Raw genomic sequence first — 23,744 nt, 5'->3', positions numbered from 1 at the left:
CTATTTACACTGAAATAGACAATGCCCTTGAATGCAACCAGCTCCTCATCAGCTGTTATGCATAAATCTCGAGTGCAGTCTTCTTGTAAATTCTGATTTCAAATTGAAAATATATCTCTAAAAGGTTCTAGCTTATCACTACTTCTGGTTCTTTTTCTTGTATCTGTACTATTAAAACGTAACATTTCTGAAAACTTTGAGAGTTCAAAATTTTAAGAGTATTGCCATTTTCTTTGTACCATAATTTAAACTCATTTTCATACTTAGGTTTACAAAGATGAATTCCAATGACTTTTTCATTTTGACATCTATTTCTTCCCAACCTTTGTATACATATCCTACCTGCTGCACTTATCCACTTATGAACCATATAAAGTAAATTTTGGTGCACAAATATCATAAAAGATCAAAGAATACTGTCAGGTGTCCTTTTAATAAAATGAGATAATTCAGAATTTTCATGTTGAATGACTTACTAAATGAGAAAACCACATATACATTTATTTGTCTCCTTAAAAACATTATTCTTTTACAGATTCTTAAATTTGAGAAAATTCATCTAGAATATTATCATCTAAAGACTCATAATCTGAAATTTCTTTTATATGGTAAGTTTCACCATCATTATTACATCTAGAGCTGTAGTGTCTAATACAGTAACCACTAGCTCACGTAGCTACTAGACACTTGAAATGTGGCAGAAGGTCCAAACTGAGACCTGAGATGCTGCATATGAAAAACACACACCAGATTTAAAAGACTTAGTAAAAAAAAAAAAAATCTCATTAATAATTTTACATTGATTATCATGATAAAAAACATATTAATTATACTGGGTTAAATAAAACATTATTAAGATTAGTTTTCTGTTTTTAATTTTTAATATGACCACTAGAAAATATAAAGTTACATATGTAAATTGCATTATATCTCAATATGTGGACTATGCTGATCTAAAGTGCTGCTATCTGTTTCTTTGCATTCATCTACCAACTAATCTAAATAATTATTTAACATATGGGTATGTTTTTCTTTACCACTGTGACAGAAAGTAATAAAATTCTAAATTATCAATAAATTTCATTAGTCCATGAAAGCTAAAATAAAAAGACTCCAAAGGAATTTGTCCAGACTTCTATTCTACCTTTTCTTAAAAGATGATATAATACTAGGCAATTTCATCATTCTTCTGTTTTCTTATTAGTTTTTGTTTAACCACAGTTGGGAATAATTGATGCATAATGACGAAATAATTCCTAGGGTGATCAAATAGCCAATTGTTTCAAGATACTGAGATATTGAAATCACTAAGATCCTATAATATATCTTAGATTTTAAAAGGTCCAATGGACCTACATGAATAATTGCAAGAGAATGAATTTTATTGAAAAAATTTTTAAATGTATCATTTCTCTGTTATTTGAAAAAATTCTAAAAATGAATAAAAATCATATCAATCCTTACAAACAGAACTGTGCAAAAAAAGAAATGCAATAAATAAATTAGGTCCAACAGACTTATGGTGTTTTAAGGTTAAATCAAAAGGGAAATTCTCAGTTTGGAGCTAATGTGTCCACAACAATTCTCTAATCTTTGCTATAACAAAGGTTGGTAGGCTTCAAAAGTTCAGAGACTTCAGCAAAGGACAGTATCAAGCTAGACTTTAATACCGCTTTTTCTCATCCAAATTTGTGTCTTCCTCAATTCTTTAATCCCAAAAGCTCTGAAATACCGCTTTTTCTCATCCAAATTTGTGTCTTCCTCAATTCTTTAATCCCAAAAGCTCTGAAACAAAAAAAAGTTTTTGAAACTCTGACCCATCCTAAACTCATCTGGTAGGAAACCCTGACCTGAACTGACATAAGGCTATTTATTGTCTTTATTTCACTTATTATAAATATTCAAATATTTCACCGGAAAAAAATATTTGATTAAGGGGATTCCATCCCAGATACCAATGAGTGTTATGTAACATACGATACACATACTATATTAAATTTTTTTAAATAAAAATTTCTGAAATACATCCCAGGGTTTGATATAAGGGACTATATATGTGTATTCTATTTATAGTAAGTCAAACTAGTTTTCCTTTTACATTAGTGACATAAAGTTTCCTTTTAAATATAGTTAACTTAAAAATGAATGGCTTAGGTTCCGGGCCAAGATGGCAGCTTAGCAATGTGTATGTTTTAGTTCATCCTCCAGAACAACTACTACATAATCAGAAACAATACAGAACAGCTCCTCTGGACCAGCTGAACTGGGTGCAAGCCTCCCCAGAACCATGAGTTCCCCAAGCCGTGGTGGCCAGCACCCCTCCCCCACAGCTGCTTCGCAGAGGGGAAAGGAAAGAGACTTTACCAGCAGCAGGGACTGAGCCCAACCAAATGCCAATTGTGGCATTAATTAACAAATTCTGACTACTAAAAATAGGCCCCCAGTTCAAGTGAACCTGGTCAAAGCAGAGGTCGCTCATTTTTGCCCCGGTGCCAAGGGGGCAGAGCTGATGGAAAAAGGAAAAAAAGAGAAGGAAAAAGAGGTTTTTGTGGCTGTGTTTCTACAAAGGCTTGACTGCCTTTGGATGCAGCGGCAGGGCTCCTAGGGCTGCAACTGCCCAGGCATAGGCAAAAACAAACTCATTTTGAGGGCTTGTCTGGAGCCTGTGCCTTCCCCAGGGGAGAGGTGAAGCCCAACTCAGGTGGAATCCCTCTCTCAAGGAATTCAGACATCAGGCTTGGTAATTTGAAGCCATTAAAACCAGCCTACAACCTTTCCTCTGACTCCACCACACCCCCAGCAGGGAGACTCTGCCAAAGTTAAAGGTACCACATCATCTTATGCTGGTGGGATCTGCAGGCAGACAAGCACCACATACTGGGCAGGATAAGAAAAACAGAGCCCAGAGACTTCACAGGAAAGTCTGTCAATCTGTTGGGTCTCACCCTCAGGGAAAACCGACCCAGATGAATCTTTCCTCCTGATAGGAGGCCAGGATGGGCTGGGAAAATTCAGCTGGGGTCTATAATACCTATGTAGACCCTCCTCAGGGTGGGGGGAAAAAGGCACCAGCAAGCAGGGCAAGAAAAAAGAAAACAAGAACTGATAAATTCTCCTATGTTAAACAAAACCTAAGCTAGAGGTACAGAAAAAGCTGAACTGAATGTCAAAGAACAGATAGACAACAAATTCATTCAGCAAGAAAACCCTAGGTAAAAGAAGTACAAGCAATCTCCAGAATAAACTAATTAAGGTAATTAAATGCCTAGACACCAGCAAAATATAACAAATCACACTAGGAAAATTGAAGATATGGCCCAGTCAAAGGAACAAACCAACAATTCAAATGACATACAGGAGCTGAAACATTTAATTCAGAATATAAGAACAGACATGGAAAACCTCATCAAAAACCAAATCAATGAATTGAGGGAAGATATAAAGAAGGCAAGGAATGAACAAAAAGAAGAAATCGAAAGTCTGAAAAAACAAATCACAGAACTTATGGGAATGAAAGGCACAGTAGAAGAGATGAAAAAAACAATGGAAACTTACAATGGTAGATTTCGAGAGACAGAACATAGGATTTCTGAACTGGAGGATGGAACATCTGAAATCCAGCAAGAAAAAGAAAATATAGGGAAAAAAATGGAAAAATTTGAGCAGAGACTAGGGAATTGAAGGACAATATGAAGCGAACGAATATACGTGTTGTGGGTGTCCCAGAAGGAGAAGAGAAGGGAAAAGGAGGAGAAAAACTAATGGAGGAAATTATCACTGAAAATCTCCCAACTCTAATGAAGGACTTAAAATTACAGATCCAAAAAGTGCAGCATACCCCAAAGAGAGTAGATCCAAAATAGACATACTCCAAGACATTTAATAATCAGAATGTCAGAGGTCAAAGAGAAAGAGAGGATCTTGAAAGCAGCAAGAGAAAAGCAATCCATCACATACAAGGGAAGCCCAATAAGGCTATGCGCAGATCTCTTAGTAGAAACAATGGAGGCGAGAAGACAGTGGGATGATATATTTAAATTACTAAAAGAGAAAAACTGCCAACCAAGAATTCTATACCCAGCATTGTCCTTCAAAAATGAGGGAGAAATTAAAACATTTTCAGACAAAAAATCACTGAGAGAATTTGTGACCAAGAGACCAGCTCTGCAAGAAATACTAAAGGGAACACTAGAGAAAGATATGAAGGCAGAAGAGAGAGGTGTGGAGAAGAGTGTAGAAAGGAAGACCATGAGTAAAGGTAAAAAGAAGGAAAATTAGAAGGACATATAAAAGCCAAAAGGCAAAAAGCCCGGGCAGTAAGAACACTGATGTTGATGGATTAAGCTTCCCAATTGGGGGACATGGACTGGCAGAATGGATTAGGGAACGGGACCCATCTATAGCTGTCTCTACTCAAAGAACATGAGGGCAAGGACACAAACGGACATTTGCACACCAACGTTTATAGCAGCATTACTTACAATTGCAAAGAGATGGAAACAGCCAAAATGTCCATCAACAGACAAGCGCCTAAACAAACTGGGGTATATATACATACGATGGAATATTATGCAGCTCTAAGACAGAATACAGTTATGAAGTATGTAACAACATTGACGGACCTTAAGGACATTATGCTGAATGAGATTAGCCAGAAACAAAAGGACAAATACTGTATGGTCTCACTGATATAAACTGACATTAGTGAATGAACTTTGAGAATTTTGTTGGTTAACAGAGACCATCAGGAGATAGAAATAGGGTACGATATTGGGTAATTGGAGCTGAAGGGATACAGATTGTGCAACAGGACTGAATGTAAAAACTCAGAAATGGACAGCACAATGCTACCTAACTGTAATACAATTATGTTAAAACACTGAATGGACTGTGCAACAGGACTGGATACAAAAACTCAGAAATGGACAGCACAATACTACCTAACTATAATATAATTATGTTAAAACACTGAAGCTGCATGTGAGAATGAGAGAGGGAGGAGGGCTGAGGACATAAATGAAATCAGAAAAAAAAGATAGATGTTAAAGATTGAGATTGTATAATCTAGGAATGCCTAGAGTGTATAATAATAGTGAAATGTACAAGGTACAATTTTAAAAATGTTTTTGCATGAGGAAGAACAAAGGAAAGTCATTATTGCAGGGTACTGAAAATAGGTGGTAATTAATATTTTAAAATGTTACCTTCTGTGTGAGACTAAAGCAAAAAATGTTTATTTGTTAAAAATTTATATTTTGACTAGTGCATTTCCTAATATAACTTATGTAGATAGTTTGACTGAATGCCATATGCACTTGGAATCTCAGGTAGGACATGAGATTTTGCTGGTTTGTCCAGAGTGATGCCCTGATGAATCCCAGAGTGATTCGATCAGTGGGTAGAAAAGTATCAGCAAAGCCCCCTTTGGAGAGTGGTGAGAACGGGGAGAAATTCAACTTCCCCAAGTTGAATTCTTGATATTCTCACAAGTAGTGTGAACAACCAAAGCTATAGGCAGTGCCCCCAGTCTTGGGGTTTGTTCATATGAAATGTAACCCCGCAAAGGATAGGTCAAGTCTACTTAAAATTTAGGCCTAAGAGTCACCCCCAAGAGAGCCTCTTTTGTTGCTCAGATGTGGCCCCTCTCTCCAGCCAACACAACAAGCAGTCTCACCACCCTACCCCTCTCTACATGGGGCATGATTCCCAGGGGTGTGGACCTTCCTGGCAACATGCGACAGAGACCTTGGAATGAACGGAGACTCCGCATCAAGGGATTGAGAAAACCTTCTCGATCAAAAGGGGGAAGAGCGAAATGAGACAAAGTGTCAATGGCTGAGAGATTCCAAACAAAGTCGAGAGGTTATCCTGGAGGTTACTCTTATGCATCAAGTAGATATCATCTTGTTATTTAAGATGTTATGGAGAGGCTGGAGGGAACTGCCTGAAAATGTAGAGCTGTGTTCCAGTAGCCATGTTTCTTGAGGATGAATGAATAATGATACGGCTGTCACAATTTGACAGTGTGATTGTGAAAACCTTGTGTCTGATGCTCCTTTTATCTACCTTGTCAACAGACGAGTAGAATATATGGAATAAAAATGAATAATAGGGGGAACAAACGCTAAAATAAATTTACTTTAAATGCTAGTGATCAATGACAGCGAGGGGTAAGGGGTATGGTATGTATAACTTTGTTTTCCCTGTTATCATTTTATTCCTTTTTGTTATCTTTTTATTTCTTTTTCTAAATCAATGCAAATGTTCTAAGAAATGATGAATATGCAACTAAGTGATGATATTGTGAATTACTGATTATGTATGTTGTTTTATTTTGTTTCTTTATTTTTTAAATTAATAAATAAATTTAAAAAAAAACACTGAATGAAGCTGAATGTGAGAATGATAGAGGGAGGAGGGCTGGGGGCACAAATGAAATCAGAAAGATGACAAAGATTGAGATGGTATAATCTAGGAATGCCTAGAGTGTATAATAATAGTGACTAAATGTACAAATTTTAAAAATGTTTTTGCATGAGGAAGAACAAAAGAATGTCATTATTGCAGGGTGCTGAAAACAGATGGTAATTAATATTTTCAAATTTCAACTTATGTGTTAGACTAAAGCAAAAAATACTTATTTGGTACAAAAATTTATATTTTGACTAGTGCATTTCCTAATATAACTTATGTAGATAGCGTGGTTGACCAACATAAGTACACGGAACCTTGGGTGAGACATGAGGTTTTGTTGGTTTGTCCAGAGTGATGCCCCAATGAATCCCAGAGTGATTTGATCAGTGAGCGGAAAAGTATTTGCAAAGTCCCCTTTGGGGAACGGTGAGAACAGGGGAAAATTCAACCTCCCCAAGTTGAATTCTTGATATTTTCACAAGCAGTGTGGACAACAAAAGCTATAGGCTGAGCCCCCAGTCTTAGGGTTTGTTCATATGAAACTTAACCCCACAAAGGATAGGTCAAGCCTACTTAAAATCAGGCCTAAGAGTCACCCCCAAGAGAACCTCTTTGGTTGCTCAGATGTGGCCTCTCTCCCCAGCCAACACAACAAGCAAACTCACCACCCTCCCCCTGTCTATGTGGGACATGACTCCCAGGGGTGTGGATCTTCCTGGCAACGTGGGACAGAAATCCGAGAATGAACTCAGACTCAGCATCAAGGGAATGAGAAAAACCCTAGAATGAGCTGAGACCCAGCATCAAGGGATTGAGAAAATCCTCTCGACCAAAGGGGAAGAGTGAAATGAGACAAAGTGTCAATGGCTGAGAGATTCCAAACAGTCGAGAGATTATCCTGGAAGTTATTCTTATCAATAAATAGATATCACCTTGTTATCTAGGAGGAAATGGAGAGGCTGGAGGGAACTGCCTGAAAATGTAGAGCTGTGTTCCAGTAGCCATGTTTCTTGATGGTGATTGTATAATGGTGTAGCTTTCACAGTGTGACTGTGTGATTGTGAAAACCTTGTGTCTTATGCTCCTTTTATCTACCTGGTCAACAGATGAGTAGAACATGTGGAATAGGGATAGATGGTAGGGGGAACAAATGTTAAAATAAATTTAGTTTGAAATGCTAGTGATCAATGAAAGGGAGGAGTAAGGGGTATGGAGTGTATGGGTTTTTTTTCTGTTTTCATTTTATTTTTCTGTTGTCTTTTTGTTTCTTTTTCTGAATTGATGCAAATGTTCTAAGAAATGATCAGGATGATGAATCTGCAGCTATGTGATGATATTGTGAATTACTGATTATATATGTAGAATGGAATGATCACATATTGGGAATGTTTGTGTTTCTTTCTGTAATTTTTTTTAATCAATAAAAAAATTTAAAAAAAAATGAATGGCTTAAGAGTGCACGGGTAGTTCAGTGGTTAGAATGCCCACCTTCTATGCGGGAGACCCAGGTTCAACTCCCAGACCATGCACACACAGGAAAAAAAGAATGGCTTACAAATAAGGTATCAGTGATTGAGAGAGTTCAAACAGAGTTGAGATGCTACTCTGGAGGTCACTCTTCCGAAGCTTCAGTTAGACATTGCTACCTATCATAACTTGCCAAACCCCAACCAAAATCACTCCTGCCAATCCTAAAGAACACCTAGGACAATACAATATATAAGATTCAACAAAGGTTCCATGCACTAGGGTAACTTTCCAGAAACCTACAACCTCCAGGTGGGTCCCTGGACAAGATAAATTCTGAAATGCAGACGGGCCAGTCCCTTCAGAACATCAACTAGTTTCATCCTCCTATCCGTATTATCAACAGCCCCTTCCAACATGAAAAAACTAAACAGGGCATAGCCCAAATACCCCTAAAGAGTGGGAAAAAGATCAAAGGTGTTGGTGGAGTTATACAGTGAAGGTTGGGTTTAACCAGTATGACTGCTGAATTATTATATTGATATTTATTTTAGTTTCCAGTATCATAAAGCAGCTAGAAGTAAAAACCTAGAATTGTGGAATTGTAACCCATACCAACTCTGAAATCTGTTCTACAACTAACTCTTGTGATGTGCTTTGAAATTTATTGCTTTTTTGTATGTATGTTATTTTCCAAACTGGGGTGCATTTCTTTCTAGTCCTTTTTCAATATACTTTTTAATGTGGGTTGAGATCGCATTCTAGAAACAAATTTTATCTAATTTTTTCACTTAACATTATATCATAAATATCTTCCCATGTAATTTTAAATGGCTGCTTAATATTCCATGATAGATGGGATAGATGATGGGGGAACAAATGATAAGTATATACCATAATCTAGTTAACCATTCTTTTTTTTTAGAAATGATTGATGATGTTTGTAATATTTTATTTGTAATGTTTTAATATTTGCCTGAAACTCAAGTGCTTTCCTTAAGCATGGTCCCTAAAAAGGGTTAAAAACATAAATATCATTCCCATCTTGATATGTACTGTTAAATAGCATTCCAGAACAATTACACCTCCATTGGTAATGTAAGAACTTACCCATTTCATCGTACCAATAACAGAATAAAACATTTTTTTAAATCTTAAAAAAAAAATGGCTTAAAAAAGTTAACAGTCCAAAGGGTATATAAATGACTAAAATCATGATAGTAAATGGTAAATTTATGGCAAAAGTATGATGTTAGTACATAATAGCAAATCTATTTATAGTATTCAATGATGTGCCCCATGGTTAGGAGAAGTGAAGTCATTAATCAGCTATGAGATTAAACATTTATTGAGCATTCATTTCATACACTACACCTGGTTCCTGCCCCAAAGACTCAGCTCACTTAACTAAATCTCAAATATCTACTACAGAATTATCTCATGCATGAAAAGGTTGAAATGATTTCCTTTCTATTCCTAAACTGAGGCAGTCTGCAGAATCTTATGTGTTTAAGAATATTACTCTGGGGGTCAAGATGGCGGCTTAACAACGTGCGCGTTTTAGTTCGTCCTCCAGAACAACTACTAAATAACCAGAAACAGTACAAACAGCTCCTGGGGCCACGTCAGTGACCAGACACACAGCGTACCCCAGTCTGGACCAGCTGGACCGGCTGCGAGCACCCTCCAGAACCCTAGAGGTCCAGATAAAGCTGAACGGAATGTCAAAGAACAGATAGACAACAAATTCATCCAGCAAGAAAACCCTAGATAAAAGAAGTGAAAGCAATCTCCAGAATAAACTAATTAAGGTAATTAAATGCCTAGACACCAGCAAAATATAACAAATCACACTAGGAAAATTGAAGATATGGCCCAGTCAAAGGAACAAACCAACAATTCAAATGACATACAGGAGCTGAAACAATTAATTCAGAAGGTACGAACAGACATGGAAAACATCATCAAAAACCAAATCAATGAATTGAGGGAGGATATAAAGAAGGCAAGGAAAGAACAAAAAGAAGAAAATGAAAGTCTGAAAAAAACAAATCACAGAACTTATGGGAATGAAAGACACAGGAGAAGAGATGAAAAATACAATGGAAACCTACAATGGTAGATTTCGAGAGACAGAACATAGGATTTCAAAACTGGAGGACGGAACATCTGAAATTCGACAAGAAACAGAAACTATAGGAAAAAAAATGGAAAAATATGAGCAGGGACTCAGGGAATTGAAAGACAATATGAAGCACATGAATATTCGTGTTGTGGGTGTCCCAGAAGGAGAAGAGAAGGGAAAGGAGGAGAAAAACTAATGGAGGAAATTATCACTGAAAATTTCCCAAGTCTTAGGAAAGACTTAAAATTACAGATCCAAGAAGTGCAGCGTACCCCAAAGAGAATAAATCCAAATAGACATACTCCAAGACATTTAATAATCAGAATGTCAGAAGTCAAAGAGAAAGAGAGGATCTTGAAAGCAGCAAGAGAAAAGCAATCCATCATATACAAGGGAAGCCCAATAAGACTATGCGCAGATCTCTTAGTAGAAACCATGGAGGCGAGAAGACAGTGGGACAATATATTTAAATTATTAAAAGAGAAAAACTGCCAACCAAGAATTCTATATCCAGCAAAATTGTCCTTCAAAAATGAGGGAGAAATTAAAACATTTTCAGACAAAAAATCACTGAGAGAATTTGTGACTAAGAGACCAGCTCTGCAAGAAATACTAAAGGGAACACTAGAGACAGATATGAAGGCAGAAGAGAGAGGTGTGGAGAAGAGTGTAGAAAGGAAGACTATAAGTAAAGGTAAAAAGAAGGAAATTGAGATATGACATATAAAATCCAGAAGGCAAAATAGTAGAAGAAAGTACTACCCATGCAGTAATAACACTGAATGTTAATGGATTAAACTCTTCAATCAAAAGACATAGACTGGCAGAATGGATTAAAAAACGACCCATCTATATGCTGTCTCTACTCAAAGGACACAAGGGCAAGGACACAAATGGACATTTACACACGAATGTTTATAGCAGCATTATTAACAATTACCAAGAGATGGAAACAGCCAAAATGTCCATCAACAGACAGTTGGTTAAACAAACTGTGACATTTACATAAGATGGAATATTATGCAGCTGTAAGACAGAACAAAGTTATGAAGTATGTAATAACATGAATGGACCTTAAGGACATTATGCTGAGTGTGATTAGCCAGAAACAAAAGGACAAATGCTGTATGGTCTCACTGACATGAACTGACGTTAGTGAATAAACTTGGAATATTTCCTTGGTAACAGAGACCATCAGGAGATAGAAATAGGGTGAGATACTGGGTAATTGGAGCTGAAGGGATACAGATTGTGCAACAGGACTGAATATAAAAACTCAGAAATGGACAGCACAATACTACCTAACTGTAATGTAATCATGTTAAAACACTGAATGAAGCTGCATGTGAGAATGATAGAGGGAGGAGGTCTGGGGACATAAATGAAATCAGAAAGAAAGATAGATGGTCAAGATCGAGATGGTATAATCTAGGAATGCCTAGAGTGTATAATAGTGAAATGTACAATGTACAAATTTTAAAAATGTTTTTGAATGAGGAAGAACAAAAGAATGTCATTATTGCAGGGTGCTGAAAATAGATGATAATACTTTAAAATGTCACCTCATGTGTGAGACTAAAGCAAAAAATGTTTATTTGTTACAAAATTTATATTTTGACTAGAGCATTTCCTAATATAACTCATGTAGATAGTTTGATTGAATGTCATAAGTACTTGGAATCTCAGGTAGGACATGAGATTTTGTTGGTTTGTCCAGAGTGATGCCCCGATGAATCCCAGAGTGATTTGATCAGTGACTGGAAAAGTATTTGCAAGCCCCCTTTGGGAATGATGAAAGTGGGGAGAAATTCAACTTCCCAAGTTGAATTCTTGATATTCTCACAAGCAGTGTGGACAACCAAAGCTATAGGCTGAGCCCCCAGTCTTGGGGTTTGTTCATATGAAACTTTACCCCACAAAGGATAGGTCAAGTCTACTTAAAATTTAGGCCTAAGAGTCACCCCCAAGAGAGCCTCTTTTGTTGCTCAGATGTGGCCTCTCTCTCCAGCCAACATGACGAGCAGTCTCACCACCCTCCCCCTCTGTGCGTGGGACATGACTCCCAGAGGTGTGGACCTTCCTGGCAACGTGAGACAGAGATCCTGGAATGAGCTGAGACTCAGTATCAAGGGACTGAGAAAAACCCTAGAATGAGCTGAGAATTAACATCAAGGGATTGAGAGAACCTTCTCCACCAAAGGGGGAAGAGTGAAATGAGACAAAGTGTCAATGGCTGGGAGATTCCAAACAGAGTTGAGAGGTTATCCTGGAGGTTATTCTTATGCATTAAGTAGATATCACCTTGTTGTTCAAGATGTAGCAGAGAGGCTGGAGGGAACTGCCTGAAAATGTAGAGCTGTGTTCCAGTAGCCATGTTTCTTGATGATGACTGAACAATGATACAGCTTTCACAATGAGACTCTGTGAATGAGACTCTGTGAATGTGAAAACCTTGTGTCTGATGCTCCTTTTAGCTACTATATCAACAGAAGAGTAGAACATATGGAATAAAAATAAATAATAGGGGGAACAAATGTTAAAATAAATTTAGTTTGAAATGCTAGTGGTAAAGTGAGGGGTAAAGGGTGTGGTATGTATAATCTTTTTTTCTCTGTTATCATTTTATTTCTTTTTCTTTGTCTTTTTATTTCTTTTTCTAAATCGATGCAAATGTTCTAAGAAATGATGAATATGCAACTATGTGATGATATTAAGAATTACTGATTGTATATGTAGAATGGAATGTTATCTTAATGTTTTGTTTGTTAATTTTTTTTAATTAATAAAAAATTTAAAAAAAAGAAAAAAGTAGCAATTTTAATTATAATCACTTATTTCTTGCTTCACTATGAACTAGAATCCTGCTTCTTACAATATGTATTTTTTTATCTTTCATTACTAAGAGTGTTCATGTTATTTTTCACTGACATTAATTTATGATCTTAATAAACCTGCTGCATATTTTATAAAATAAATAAATAAAATAATAAAATTAAAAAAAAGAATATTACTCTGACAGAACTCCATGGACTTCATCAGACTGCCAAAAGAATCCTTGATACTAAAAAGTTGATGACCCTAAATCAGAAGATAGAATCCTGGAGTTTCAAGCTTTGGAGGTGAAACAATTCAGGTGATAATAAGCCCAGTTGATAACCATGAGCGAGACTGAAGTATATATAAGTGAGCAGTGAGATGGAGGAAATCAAAGGCCATGGTGTGGGACAGATTACCATGTGGACACTGAATCTGAGGATGCAGGTAGAAAAAGAAAGACTGTGAGGCAATTTGCAGAATCTGTATGACCACGAGTTTGACTACAATATGGTCTAGGGGAAGGTGGATGACTCACAATAGGAAGGGTTTTTTAACTCAGAAGATAAATATCAAGTCACTGGCCTTGTTCTTTTTTTTTTTTTTTTTTTTTTTTTTTTTTAAAGGAAAGACAGAGAGAAGGAAGGAAGGATAGAAGGAAGGAAGGAAGGAAGAAAGGGAAACATCTTTAAACATTTTCTTGTTTTATTGTATTTTGTTTTTTTGTTTTTGTTACATGGGCTGGGGCCGGGAATCGAACCGAGGTCCTCCGGCATAGCAGGCAAGCACTTTGCCCGCTGAGCCACCGCGGCCCGCCCTGGCCTTGTTCTTTATTCCTTTTATTTCTTCCCAAGTCTCAAAAATAGGCCTCTTTGTCTCTTTCTACCCTGCCCCTCAAAAATAGCCTACATTCCAACTCCTTTGTTTCAAAGTATATATGACCTTTGACCTATAGTAATACCTTCCTATTCAAAGGTTTGAATGATTATATTCAAATATAGACTGATTTCTTTCTAATATCTAGTTATAATCAATACGGAGTAGCTAAGAATTAGGAATTTTGAAGGTGAGTGCTGGAATTTCAAGTGAGACTGTGCTGAGTCTATAAATCAATGAGTAGAGCTAACATCAATGATATTGAGTCTTCCAATCCATGAAAGGTGGGAAGTCTTTCCAATTGTTTAGATCTTTGATTTCTTTTAGCAATGTTTTGTAGCTTTAAGTGTATAGGTCCTTTACACCCTTAAATTTATTGCTAGATATTTATTTTAGTTGCTATTGTAAATGGAATTTTTTTCTTGATTTCCCCCTCAGATTGCTCATTACTACCGTATAGAAACACTACTGATTTTTGTGTTTTCTGCCACTTTGCTGAACTTATTAGCCCTAGTAGCTTTGTTGCAGGTTTGGGGGGCTTTCACGTCATCTGTAAATTGTGAAAGATCTTTCTGATTTGGATGCCTTTTATTTATTTTTTCTTGCCTAATGGCTCTAACTTGAACTTCTAGCATAATGGTGAGTAACAGTGGTGATAGCAGGCATCCTTGTCTTGTGCAAGATCCTAGAGAAAGATTTGTCTTTCACCACTGAGTACAACGAGTACTGTGGGTTTTTCAAATATGCCTTTATCATGTTATATGAGTTTCCTCTCATTCGTATCTTTTGAAATATTTTCAGCAGAAAAGGATGCTCTTTGTGTCAATTAACACGATCATGTGGTTTTTCCCCTTTGATCTGTTAAAGTGGTGCACTAATTGATTTTCTTGTATAAAACCACTCTTGCATACCCGGGATAAAAGCCATTTGATCATAATGTATAATTCTTTTAATGTGCTGTTGGATTCAATTTGTTAGTATTTTGTTGAAGATTTCTGCATTTATGGTCATTAGAGAGATTGGCTTGTAATTTTCTTTTCCTGTGGTACTTTTAGTTGGCTTTGGTTTTAGGGTGACGTTGGCTTCATGGAAAATGAGTTAGTGTTCCATCCTCTTCAATTTTCTGGAAGAATCTGAGCAGGAATGATATTAATTCTTCTTGGAACAATTAGTAGAATTCACCTGTGAAGCCAATCTGGTCCTGGGCTTTTGTTTGTTGGAAGGTTTTGTATGACTGACTGACTCTTGCGATTGATTTGCTGAGGTCTTCTATTTCTTCTTGAGTCACTGGAGGTTGGGTGTTTCTAGGAAATTGTTCATTTCATCCAAGTTGTCTAATTTGTTGGCATACGGTTGTTCATGGTATCCTCTTATGATCTTTTTTATTTCTATGGGGTCAGTGGTAATGTCCCCCTTCTCATTTCTGATTTTATTTGCATTTTCCCTCTTTTTTTGTCAGTCTAGATAAGGGTTTCTCAATTTTACTGAATTTCTCAAAGAACCAATTTTTAGTTTCTTTTTTATCTATTATGTTTTTTTTTTTTTTTGCTTTCAATTTAATTTATTTCTGTTCTAATTCTGATTTCTTGCCTTCTGCTTTTGCCTTGGGGTTAGTCTGCTGTATTTCTAATTCCTCCAGGTGTGAAGTTAGGTCTTTGATTTTACCTCCTTCTTATTTTCTAATGTAGGTGTTTAGGGCTATAAATTTCCCACTCCAGCACTGCCTCTGGTGCATCCTGTAAGTTTTTATATGTTGTGTTCTCATCTTATTTACTGACTTCTCTTGCAATTTCCTCATTGACCCACTAATTAACAATGTGTAATTAACAATGTGCTGTTTAACTTCCACATATTTGTGAATTTTCCAGTTCTCCTTCTGTTATTGATTCCCAGCTTCACTCCATTATGATCAGATAAAGGTACTTTGTTTAATTTCAATCTTTTTTCTTAAATATTTTTATTGTATAACATATATACAAAGCAAAGAAAGAAAAAAGCAATAGTTTTTAAAGCGCTCTTTAACAAGTAGGCACAGGACAGATCCCAGGGTCTGCCAAGGGCTACCATACGATCATCTTAGATTTTTCCTTCTAGCTGCTCCAGAACATTGGAGGCTAGAAGGAATAAATATTTTTTTACCATCATAATCAACTTCTTTTTTCTTGTGAAAAATAACATATATACAAAAAAGCAATAAATTTTAAAGCACAGCACAACAATTAGTTGTAGAAGATTTCAGAATTTGGTATGGGTTACAATTCTACAATTTTAAGTTTTTACTTCTAGCTGTTCAAAGATACTGGAGACTAAAAGAAATAACAATATAATGATTCAGAATCATATTCATTACTTAAACCCTACCTTCTCTGTATAACTCCACCACCACCTTTGATCTTTCTATTCCACTCTTTAGGGATATGGGGCTATACCCACCCTAACTTTTTCATGTTGGAAGGGGCTGTCACTAATATGGGTAGGAAGATGGATCTAGCTAATGTTCTGGAGAGGCTGGGCCCGCTAGGTTTCAGGACTACTTATCTTGTCCAGGGACCCATCTGGAGGTTGGAGGTTTCTGGAAAGTTATTCTAGTGCATGGAACCTTTGTAGAATCTTATACATTGCCCTAGGTGTTCTTTAGGAGTGGCTGGAATGGTTTTGGTTGGGGTTTGGCAGGTTATGATAGATAGCAGTGTCTAAGCTTGTGAAGAGTGACCTCCAGTGCAGCCTCTCGACAGTATCTGAACTCTCTAAACCAGTGATATCATATTTGTTACACTTCTTTTCCCCCTTTTGGTCAAGATGGCATTGTTGATACCACAGTGTCAGGGCCAGACTCATCCCTGGGAGTCATCTCCCACACCGCCAGCAAGACTTTCACCCCTGGATGTCATGTCCCACAGAGTGGGGAGGGCAATGATTTCACTTGCAGAGCTGGGCTTAGAGAGAGTAAGGCCACATCTGAGCAACAGAAGAGGTCCTCCAGAAGTAACTCCAAGCTTCTCCGCTACCTACATAAGCTTCACAAAAGTAAGTCTCAAGATCAAGGGCTTGACATATTGATTTGGGTGTCCCTAAAGTTTGACACAATATCAGGCATTTCCCTGGTGGTAAAGTTTAACAGTTTCATATTTTTTTCTCCCATCCCTCAAGGGACTTTGCCAATACTTTTTGATTATCTGCTTAAGTACATAAATATTTTTTATTGTTATTTCTTCCTGGTGGATTGTCCCTTTTATTAATATATAATGTCCTTCTTTGCCTCTTATAAGTTTTATACTTAAAGTCTATTTTGACCAATATCAGTATAGCTACCCCAGCTCTTTTTGGGGGACTGTTTGCATGGAATACCTTTCTACACATTTAACCTATTTGTATCCTTGGGTCTAAGGTTACTCTCTTGTGGGGAGCATATAGATGAATTATGTATTTTTAATCCATTCTCCCAATGTGTCTTATGATTGGGAGTTTTATCCAATCAGATTCAATGTTATTACTGTAAAGGCAGTACTTAGTTCAACCATTTTTTTGTTTTTTATATGTCATGTTATTTTCACTTCTTTTTTTTTTATGTTTTTAGTTACCCTTACTAATAATGTTCATTTCTATACTCTCTTCCAAGCCTCTCTCTCCTGTCTTTTCCTTTCCACCTGTAGAACATCTTTTACTATTTCTTATAGGATAGGCCTCTTGATGAACTGTCTCAGTTTGTTTCTGAAAGAAAGTGAAGGAGCATTTTGCCAGATAAAGAGTCCTCGCCTGGCAGTTTTTCTCTTTCAGTACCATAAAGATATCATACCAGTACCTTCTCACCTCCATGGCTTCTGATGAGAAATTGGGACTTAGTCATATTGAGTGTCTCTTGTATGACGAACTGCTTTTCTCTTGCTTCTTTCAGAATTCTGTCTTCAGCATTAGACATTGTGATTAGTATGTTTCTCTGAAGTATATCTATTAGGATTTATTCTGTCTGGAGTATTCTGCACTTCTTGGACATGTTAATTTATGTCTTTCATAAGAGTTGGGAAGCTGGGGGTCATTGTATCTTCAAACATTTTTCTCTGCCCCTTTTTCTTGCTCTTCTCCTTCTGGGACACCCATGATGCACGTATTTGTGCACTTTGTGCTATCACTCAATTCCCTGAAATCCTGCTCAATTTTTTCCATTCTTTTGTCTATCTGTTCTTTTGCCTATAAAATTTCAGATGTCCTATCCTTTAATTCATTGATCCTTTCTTTTGCCTCCTTAAATCTGCTGTTTTATATACCTCTAGTTGTATTTTTAATCTTTTGAGTTGTGCCTTTCATTTCCATTTTTTTTATATGCTTTCAAATTCTTATTTATGCTTTCCCAGTGTTTTCTTATATCTTTTATCTCTCTAACCACAAAAATTTTCCTTCATCTCCTTGAATTGATTTAGATTTGTTTGAATGACCTGGCCATATCTTTCTGTTTCTTAGCACAGCTTGTAATTTTTTGATGGTGTCTAGGCAACTGATTTTCTTGATAAGTTTACTCTGGAGGTCAGTTTCTCTCTCTTGCCTAAGGTTTTCTTGTTTATTGGCTTTGGGCTAAAGCCCTTTTTATAGTTGGTTCAACCTACTTTAGAACTTCAGAACAGCTTATATTTAACTGACCAGATTTTCACAGCTCTTACTCATCTGATACTTGCCCAGTATATACAGTAAAATTCCTGAGATTTCACTATTTGTGCAATTGTTTTATCCCCTGGAAAAAGCTTCCTTTCCTCTGTTCTTCTTCCAGGAATGTTGGTCTGTTCTGTTTGTTTTTCATTTGCCTCTCTATATTGTTAACACTCTTTTCATTATCTCTAGCTCCTTTTACCTAGAAGGCTAATTCTGGGAGGAAGGTTCCCCTAAAAAGGGCTTTCCCTAGTCAGTTTTTCTCAGTCAAAACAGGTCCAGGGACCTACCAAGGGGATGTAGACTGGTTTCCAAAGCACCCTGGGAGGAGACCCAGAAGAATACCAATCTTCTGATGGCTCCTCAAATCTATGCTTTCCTGGCCTGCCCAGCAGATGACACACTTTGGCTAACTGTTCCTTGCAATGTGGCAGTATGTGTTTAAATCTCAACTGACGCTACCCTTGCTAGGGTTATGGTTGAGACAGAGGCTGCCAGCCACTTTTGGCCAAGGTGGACTGAAACTATTGCAGAGATCCTAAATCCTATGATCCAAATTCTCTAATCAAAAGTCACAAACTTTACTGGGCCATGCCCCACTCCCCTTCTCTTGGGGAAGAGCCACCCTTCAGCAACTGTCTCTTTAACTCAGACCCACTTCCTCCTCTGCTGGGGACAGGGTCAAAACAGAGGCTGCCTACTGTTTTCTGTCCTGGGTGGGTTGAAACTGTAGCTGTCCTTGGAGGTGGAACCCAGCCTGGTGGTGGGTATCCACTGGTCCACTGGTCTCAGTTCTATTTTCTTATGCCTCTGGCCAATGGGAACTCATTATTTGCATGGGTAATTTAACTACAAAGTACTTTCAGAAGCTATAAATTGTGAAAGAATCCAAACTTTTACCACTGAACAGAATCTCAATATCCAAAATAATCTGTTTAGTACCAGCAGCATAAACTACAGGTTCAGTACTCTTTTTCTGTTGTTATAAAATTATTAGCAGTAAGCAAATTAAAAGTTTTTTCTTCCTATTCTCTCTCTTTTATACTGTAATTTCCTAAGAGTAAGAATGGTATTGTCTTGTTTATCTCCAACATGTTTTGTTACTCAATAAATATAACATATAAGAAACAAACTTAAAAATCAGGGTGCCCACCCACAGATGCCTACCTCTTGCAGTGTCAGCAAAGTATTCAGAATAGCTGGTAGTGTAGTCTGAACAACTCCAAATCTATCTTCTGTAAATGATGCTGCTACTAAGTGAGACAGACCTCAAGGGGAAAAGAGAAAAACACTCACAAACAAGTCAAAAATATATAAAAATTTATTTGCAAAACATCTATTTAACAAAGGATAATTATGACTATGTAAAGAACTGCTACAAATAAAAGAGGGGAGTGCACTATATAGAAAAATGGGCAAAAGATCTGAATAGGTACTAAAAATGGTGCTCAACAGTTTTAATCATGAATAAACAGATGACAACGTCTCTGCTTTATATGCTAGCAGGAAAAATATGTGAAAAAAATGCTAATATCGTGTTGGGTGCTGCTAAGTGCTAGGAAGAAAAATAAAGCATGGTAAGGGAGTAAAGTGATGACTGGTGAGGAGGATACTTTTCATAGGGTGGCCAGGAAAGGCCTCTGAGGAAGTTATCATTTAAACACTGAGACGGTAGTGTCTGTAACAGGAAATGAAATGTTTCTTTAACAACTAAGTTTTCATCTATAACATAAGTTGTCAGTTAAAAACCAATCTATCCATAGTCTTTTTTGAAATAGAGAAGATATGGAAGAATCATATACTCAATTTCTCTGCTTATTTATATGCGTGAGAAATTTTTGCCGAAATTAAATAGTAAAGAAAAATGTTTTGTACAAAACAAAGATATAAAAAGAAAAATGAAAAAGAAAAAAAAAGTACCTGAAAATTCAAAGATTGAGATCAAAGTCCAGAACTGACCTTTCATGGGTAATACTTCAATATGTAACTAATAATTAAAACAACTAAAATTAAAATATTTAACTAATAAATTTAAAATAATTTAACTAAAGTTATAGTTCACTTAGCTTGCTTACCTTCTAATGCCCAAATGTGCATTTGGGCATCTGAAAAAACAGCCTGAATGGATGCCTCTGGGTGCTACAAACAAGACAAAAACATTTAAGTAAGTTTTCCTAAGCAAAAATAATATCATTTTGTTTAATCAACTATGTAGACTATAAAAAAAAAAATTCAACTGCCGCTAAATAATTAAAATCTGAAATAAATTCCTATACAATATACTTAATATAGAGATCATGTAAGACAATGGTTATAAAAGCTCTTTTTTTAAAAAAAACAAAGAACCTCCCTTTAAACTGTCTACTCTCAACCCCACTCCAAACAAAAAGCACCTCAACCTTCTTTAATAGATCAAGGTTGAATAGCACAGAACACGAACAGGTACACTATGTTTATCCATACAACAGAATATTACGTAGCCATGAAAAAGGAAAAAAGTACTGATACATGCTCCAGCATGGATGAACTTTGATGCTAAATGAAAGAAGCCAGTCATAAAAGACCATATATTATATGATTCCATTTATATGAGAGTCCAGAATAAGGAAATCTAGGAATAGAAAGTAGTTCAGTGGTTTCATGGGATGGAGATGGGGGGGGACAGCAGTTGACAGGGGGGCGGGGGGGGTCAGTAGGAACAGGGTAACGGGGGGGTGAAAGGCAAAGGATATGGGGTTTCTTCTTGAGATGATAAATATGTTCTCAAATTAACTATGCTGACGGGTGCACACATCTGTGACTATACTAAAACCCAGAGAATAGTATGCTTGAAATGGGTGAACTGTATGGAACGTGAATTATAATTCAATAAAGCTGTTCAAAAAGAAAGAATTGACCCATTCAAACAAATGCTGGCTTTGGTATATGTCCAATGAAGTTTACTGACTACCACAGTATGTTACATTTCACAACATCAATAGCATTGTCTTGAACTCCTTATCAAATAATATATCCACTTGAAAAGTTACAATCAAAAGTAGCTGTTCATTTCCAAGGAAAAAGGAAATTTTGAAATCTTGTACAGGGTCTGCTCTGCTATTTACTGGCCATGTGCCCTTAGGCTAGCCACTTGACCCTTCTGAGCCTCAGGTTTCCTCATCTGTAAAATGAGGACAAAAAGACATATCTCACAGGATTGTTGTTAGAATTAAATGAAGTGTAGCATATATAAGACACTCAAGGGTGAGTTCTCTTCCCATCCTTCTGAAACAAAGCACTGAAGTAAAACTTAGATAATCTCTCTTTCACCTTATAAAGGAATCATCGTTTTCCCAAAGTTCCAATAGATAGCCCAAAGGAGATTACTTTTTTTGGTAAAGATAATTACAATTTGTGTGGATCTTCCCTTCCACCATGGTGGAGATTATTTTTTTTGGTAAAGATAATTGCTAGTTGTGTGGATCTTCCCTTCCACCACGGTGACAAATGTTTCAAGAACTGGACATGATTCTTTGCTATGTGTGTCTATATTCTAAACATACAACTCCCGTTTCCCCAGCACTATATTTCTATCAGATCTTTTTTCCCATCAGAGCATGACTCCTAAAGGGTAAAGATGAATAATATAGGGACTTTCAGGAAGATGGCTGAATAGAGTAGCTCAAGATTAGCCCTGCTCCACAGAAAGGCTAGAGAAGGGACAGGAGGGAGACTGAGGCAGTGATTCGGGAGTGTGGCTGAACTGGCAGAGCCTTCTGCACTACATAGGGCAACCCTGGTTGCAGAGGCCGAGGAATTGAGAGGCAGAAAGCTGGAGCCTGGCACGGAGGCACTGAGTCCGTGGGAGTGCACAGACAGGAGTAAGCCAGGCTGCATTCCTTCAGTGTGCTACCCTGATCAGCGCAGCCCCAAGACTGGCGACTCGTCCCACACCCCACACACCCGAACCCTGACACCCGCTCCCATTCCCCATGCTCCAGGCACCCCCACCCCACTAGCCCCCAGTGCACATACCTGTCCCACATGCCCACCCCAAGTACAGCCCAACCCACCTCTCCTGCACTCCTCCTGAGCACTACCTCCCCCTCCCTGTTCCCTGCAGGCTGTTGCCAGCACATAATGGCTGCGGGCACTAACCTCCATACCCAGGCTACCTCAGCTCCCCTGCCCACAATGTCGCACAGCCTCTTTGATTAGTTGTTACAACATCTGTTTCCTCTAGTGTTTTAATTTGATCATTAGGCAGGGCTGTACTTGTCTGCATTGTGATATGCTTAGTGATCTTCAGCTATCTTTGTGGCAAGTAAGTATCTTGATTGACTTACTTTGAGAGTTGATTTCTTTCAGTAGTCTAAGGCCTTGTGTTTGTGGAATGGCATACTGCAGGGAGCAGGGTACAGGGTGGGGACTCAGTGTGGTGATTTGTCGCACAGCCTCACCCCGCCCCCTCCCTGAGCTCTGCACATCAGTTTATGGCACTCCTAGACCCACACATGTGCATGGGCGCCCAATCACATCATTCAGTTTTGGGAACTACACTTTAGAGCAGTCCCAGAACCACACATGCGCATGGTCCTCAGCCACACTTCCCAGCTCTGAGAAAATGCTAACCTGTGCAGCCGGGTCACATCTGCCCTCAATCCATGAAGGCATACCACTAATCTGCAGCCACTGCTCTACCATGCGCACAAAGGGCCCCATGACTTAGACAAGCGCACACCAGGGTTACACCTCCAGACTGGTGCACCCACGCAGCTACATCCTCCCTGGCCGCTGGGCGCTCACATTCACAAGCATCAGCATAACACCCCCAACCTGCGCCTATATCTGGCCTGAAACAAATCACTACATTGAGTGCCCCACCCTGTACCCTGCTCCCTGCAGTATGCCATTCCACAAACACAAGGCCTTAGACTACTAAAAGAAATCAACTCTCAAAGTAAATCAATCAAGATATTTACTTGCCACAAAGATAGCTGAAGATCACTAAGCATATCACAATGCAGACAAGTACAGCCCTGCCTAATGAACACTAGAGGAAACAGATGTTGGAACAACTAATCAAAGATGTTCATACAACTCTATAAAGTAAGTGGGATAGCAAATGACATAAAGGAGATCAAGAAGACAGTAGAAGAGCATAAACAGGAATTTGAAAGAATAAATAGAAAAATAACGGTTATCACAGAGATTAATAAGACTCAGCTGACCAAATGAAAAACATACTACAGGCACACAACACCAGATGTGAAGAGACAAAAGAAAGAATAAATGATAAAGAGGACAGGATAAGTGACTCTGAAGACTCAAAACAGCAAATGGCAAAAAAGATGGAAAAAATTGAATTGGATCTCAGGGAAATGATAGGCAAAACAAAGCACACAAATATAAGAATCATTAGTGTCCC

General features: G+C 37.6%; 1 protein-coding gene across 2 annotated transcripts in view; it reads right to left on the bottom strand.

Annotated features, from left to right (window-relative positions):
• NDC1 (NDC1 transmembrane nucleoporin) overlaps positions 1 to 23,744 on the bottom strand; it is a 68,632-nt gene that overhangs the window by 7,784 nt on the left and 37,104 nt on the right. For both annotated transcript variants that reach the window (XM_077149583.1, XM_077149582.1), the window contains exons 15-16: positions 20,413 to 20,476; positions 19,505 to 19,605 (exon numbers count right to left, since the gene is read on the bottom strand). In XM_077149583.1, coding sequence (XP_077005698.1) covers positions 19,505 to 19,605; positions 20,413 to 20,476 — 165 coding nt within the window. The remainder of the gene's footprint in view (positions 1 to 19,504; positions 19,606 to 20,412; positions 20,477 to 23,744) is intronic.

This window comes from Tamandua tetradactyla, chromosome 2 (assembly GCF_023851605.1).
Source record: "Tamandua tetradactyla isolate mTamTet1 chromosome 2, mTamTet1.pri, whole genome shotgun sequence".
Taxonomy (NCBI): domain Eukaryota; kingdom Metazoa; phylum Chordata; class Mammalia; order Pilosa; family Myrmecophagidae; genus Tamandua; species Tamandua tetradactyla.
The sequence above is the reverse complement of the archived record's forward strand: the minus strand, read 5'-3'. Positions and strand labels throughout refer to the sequence as shown.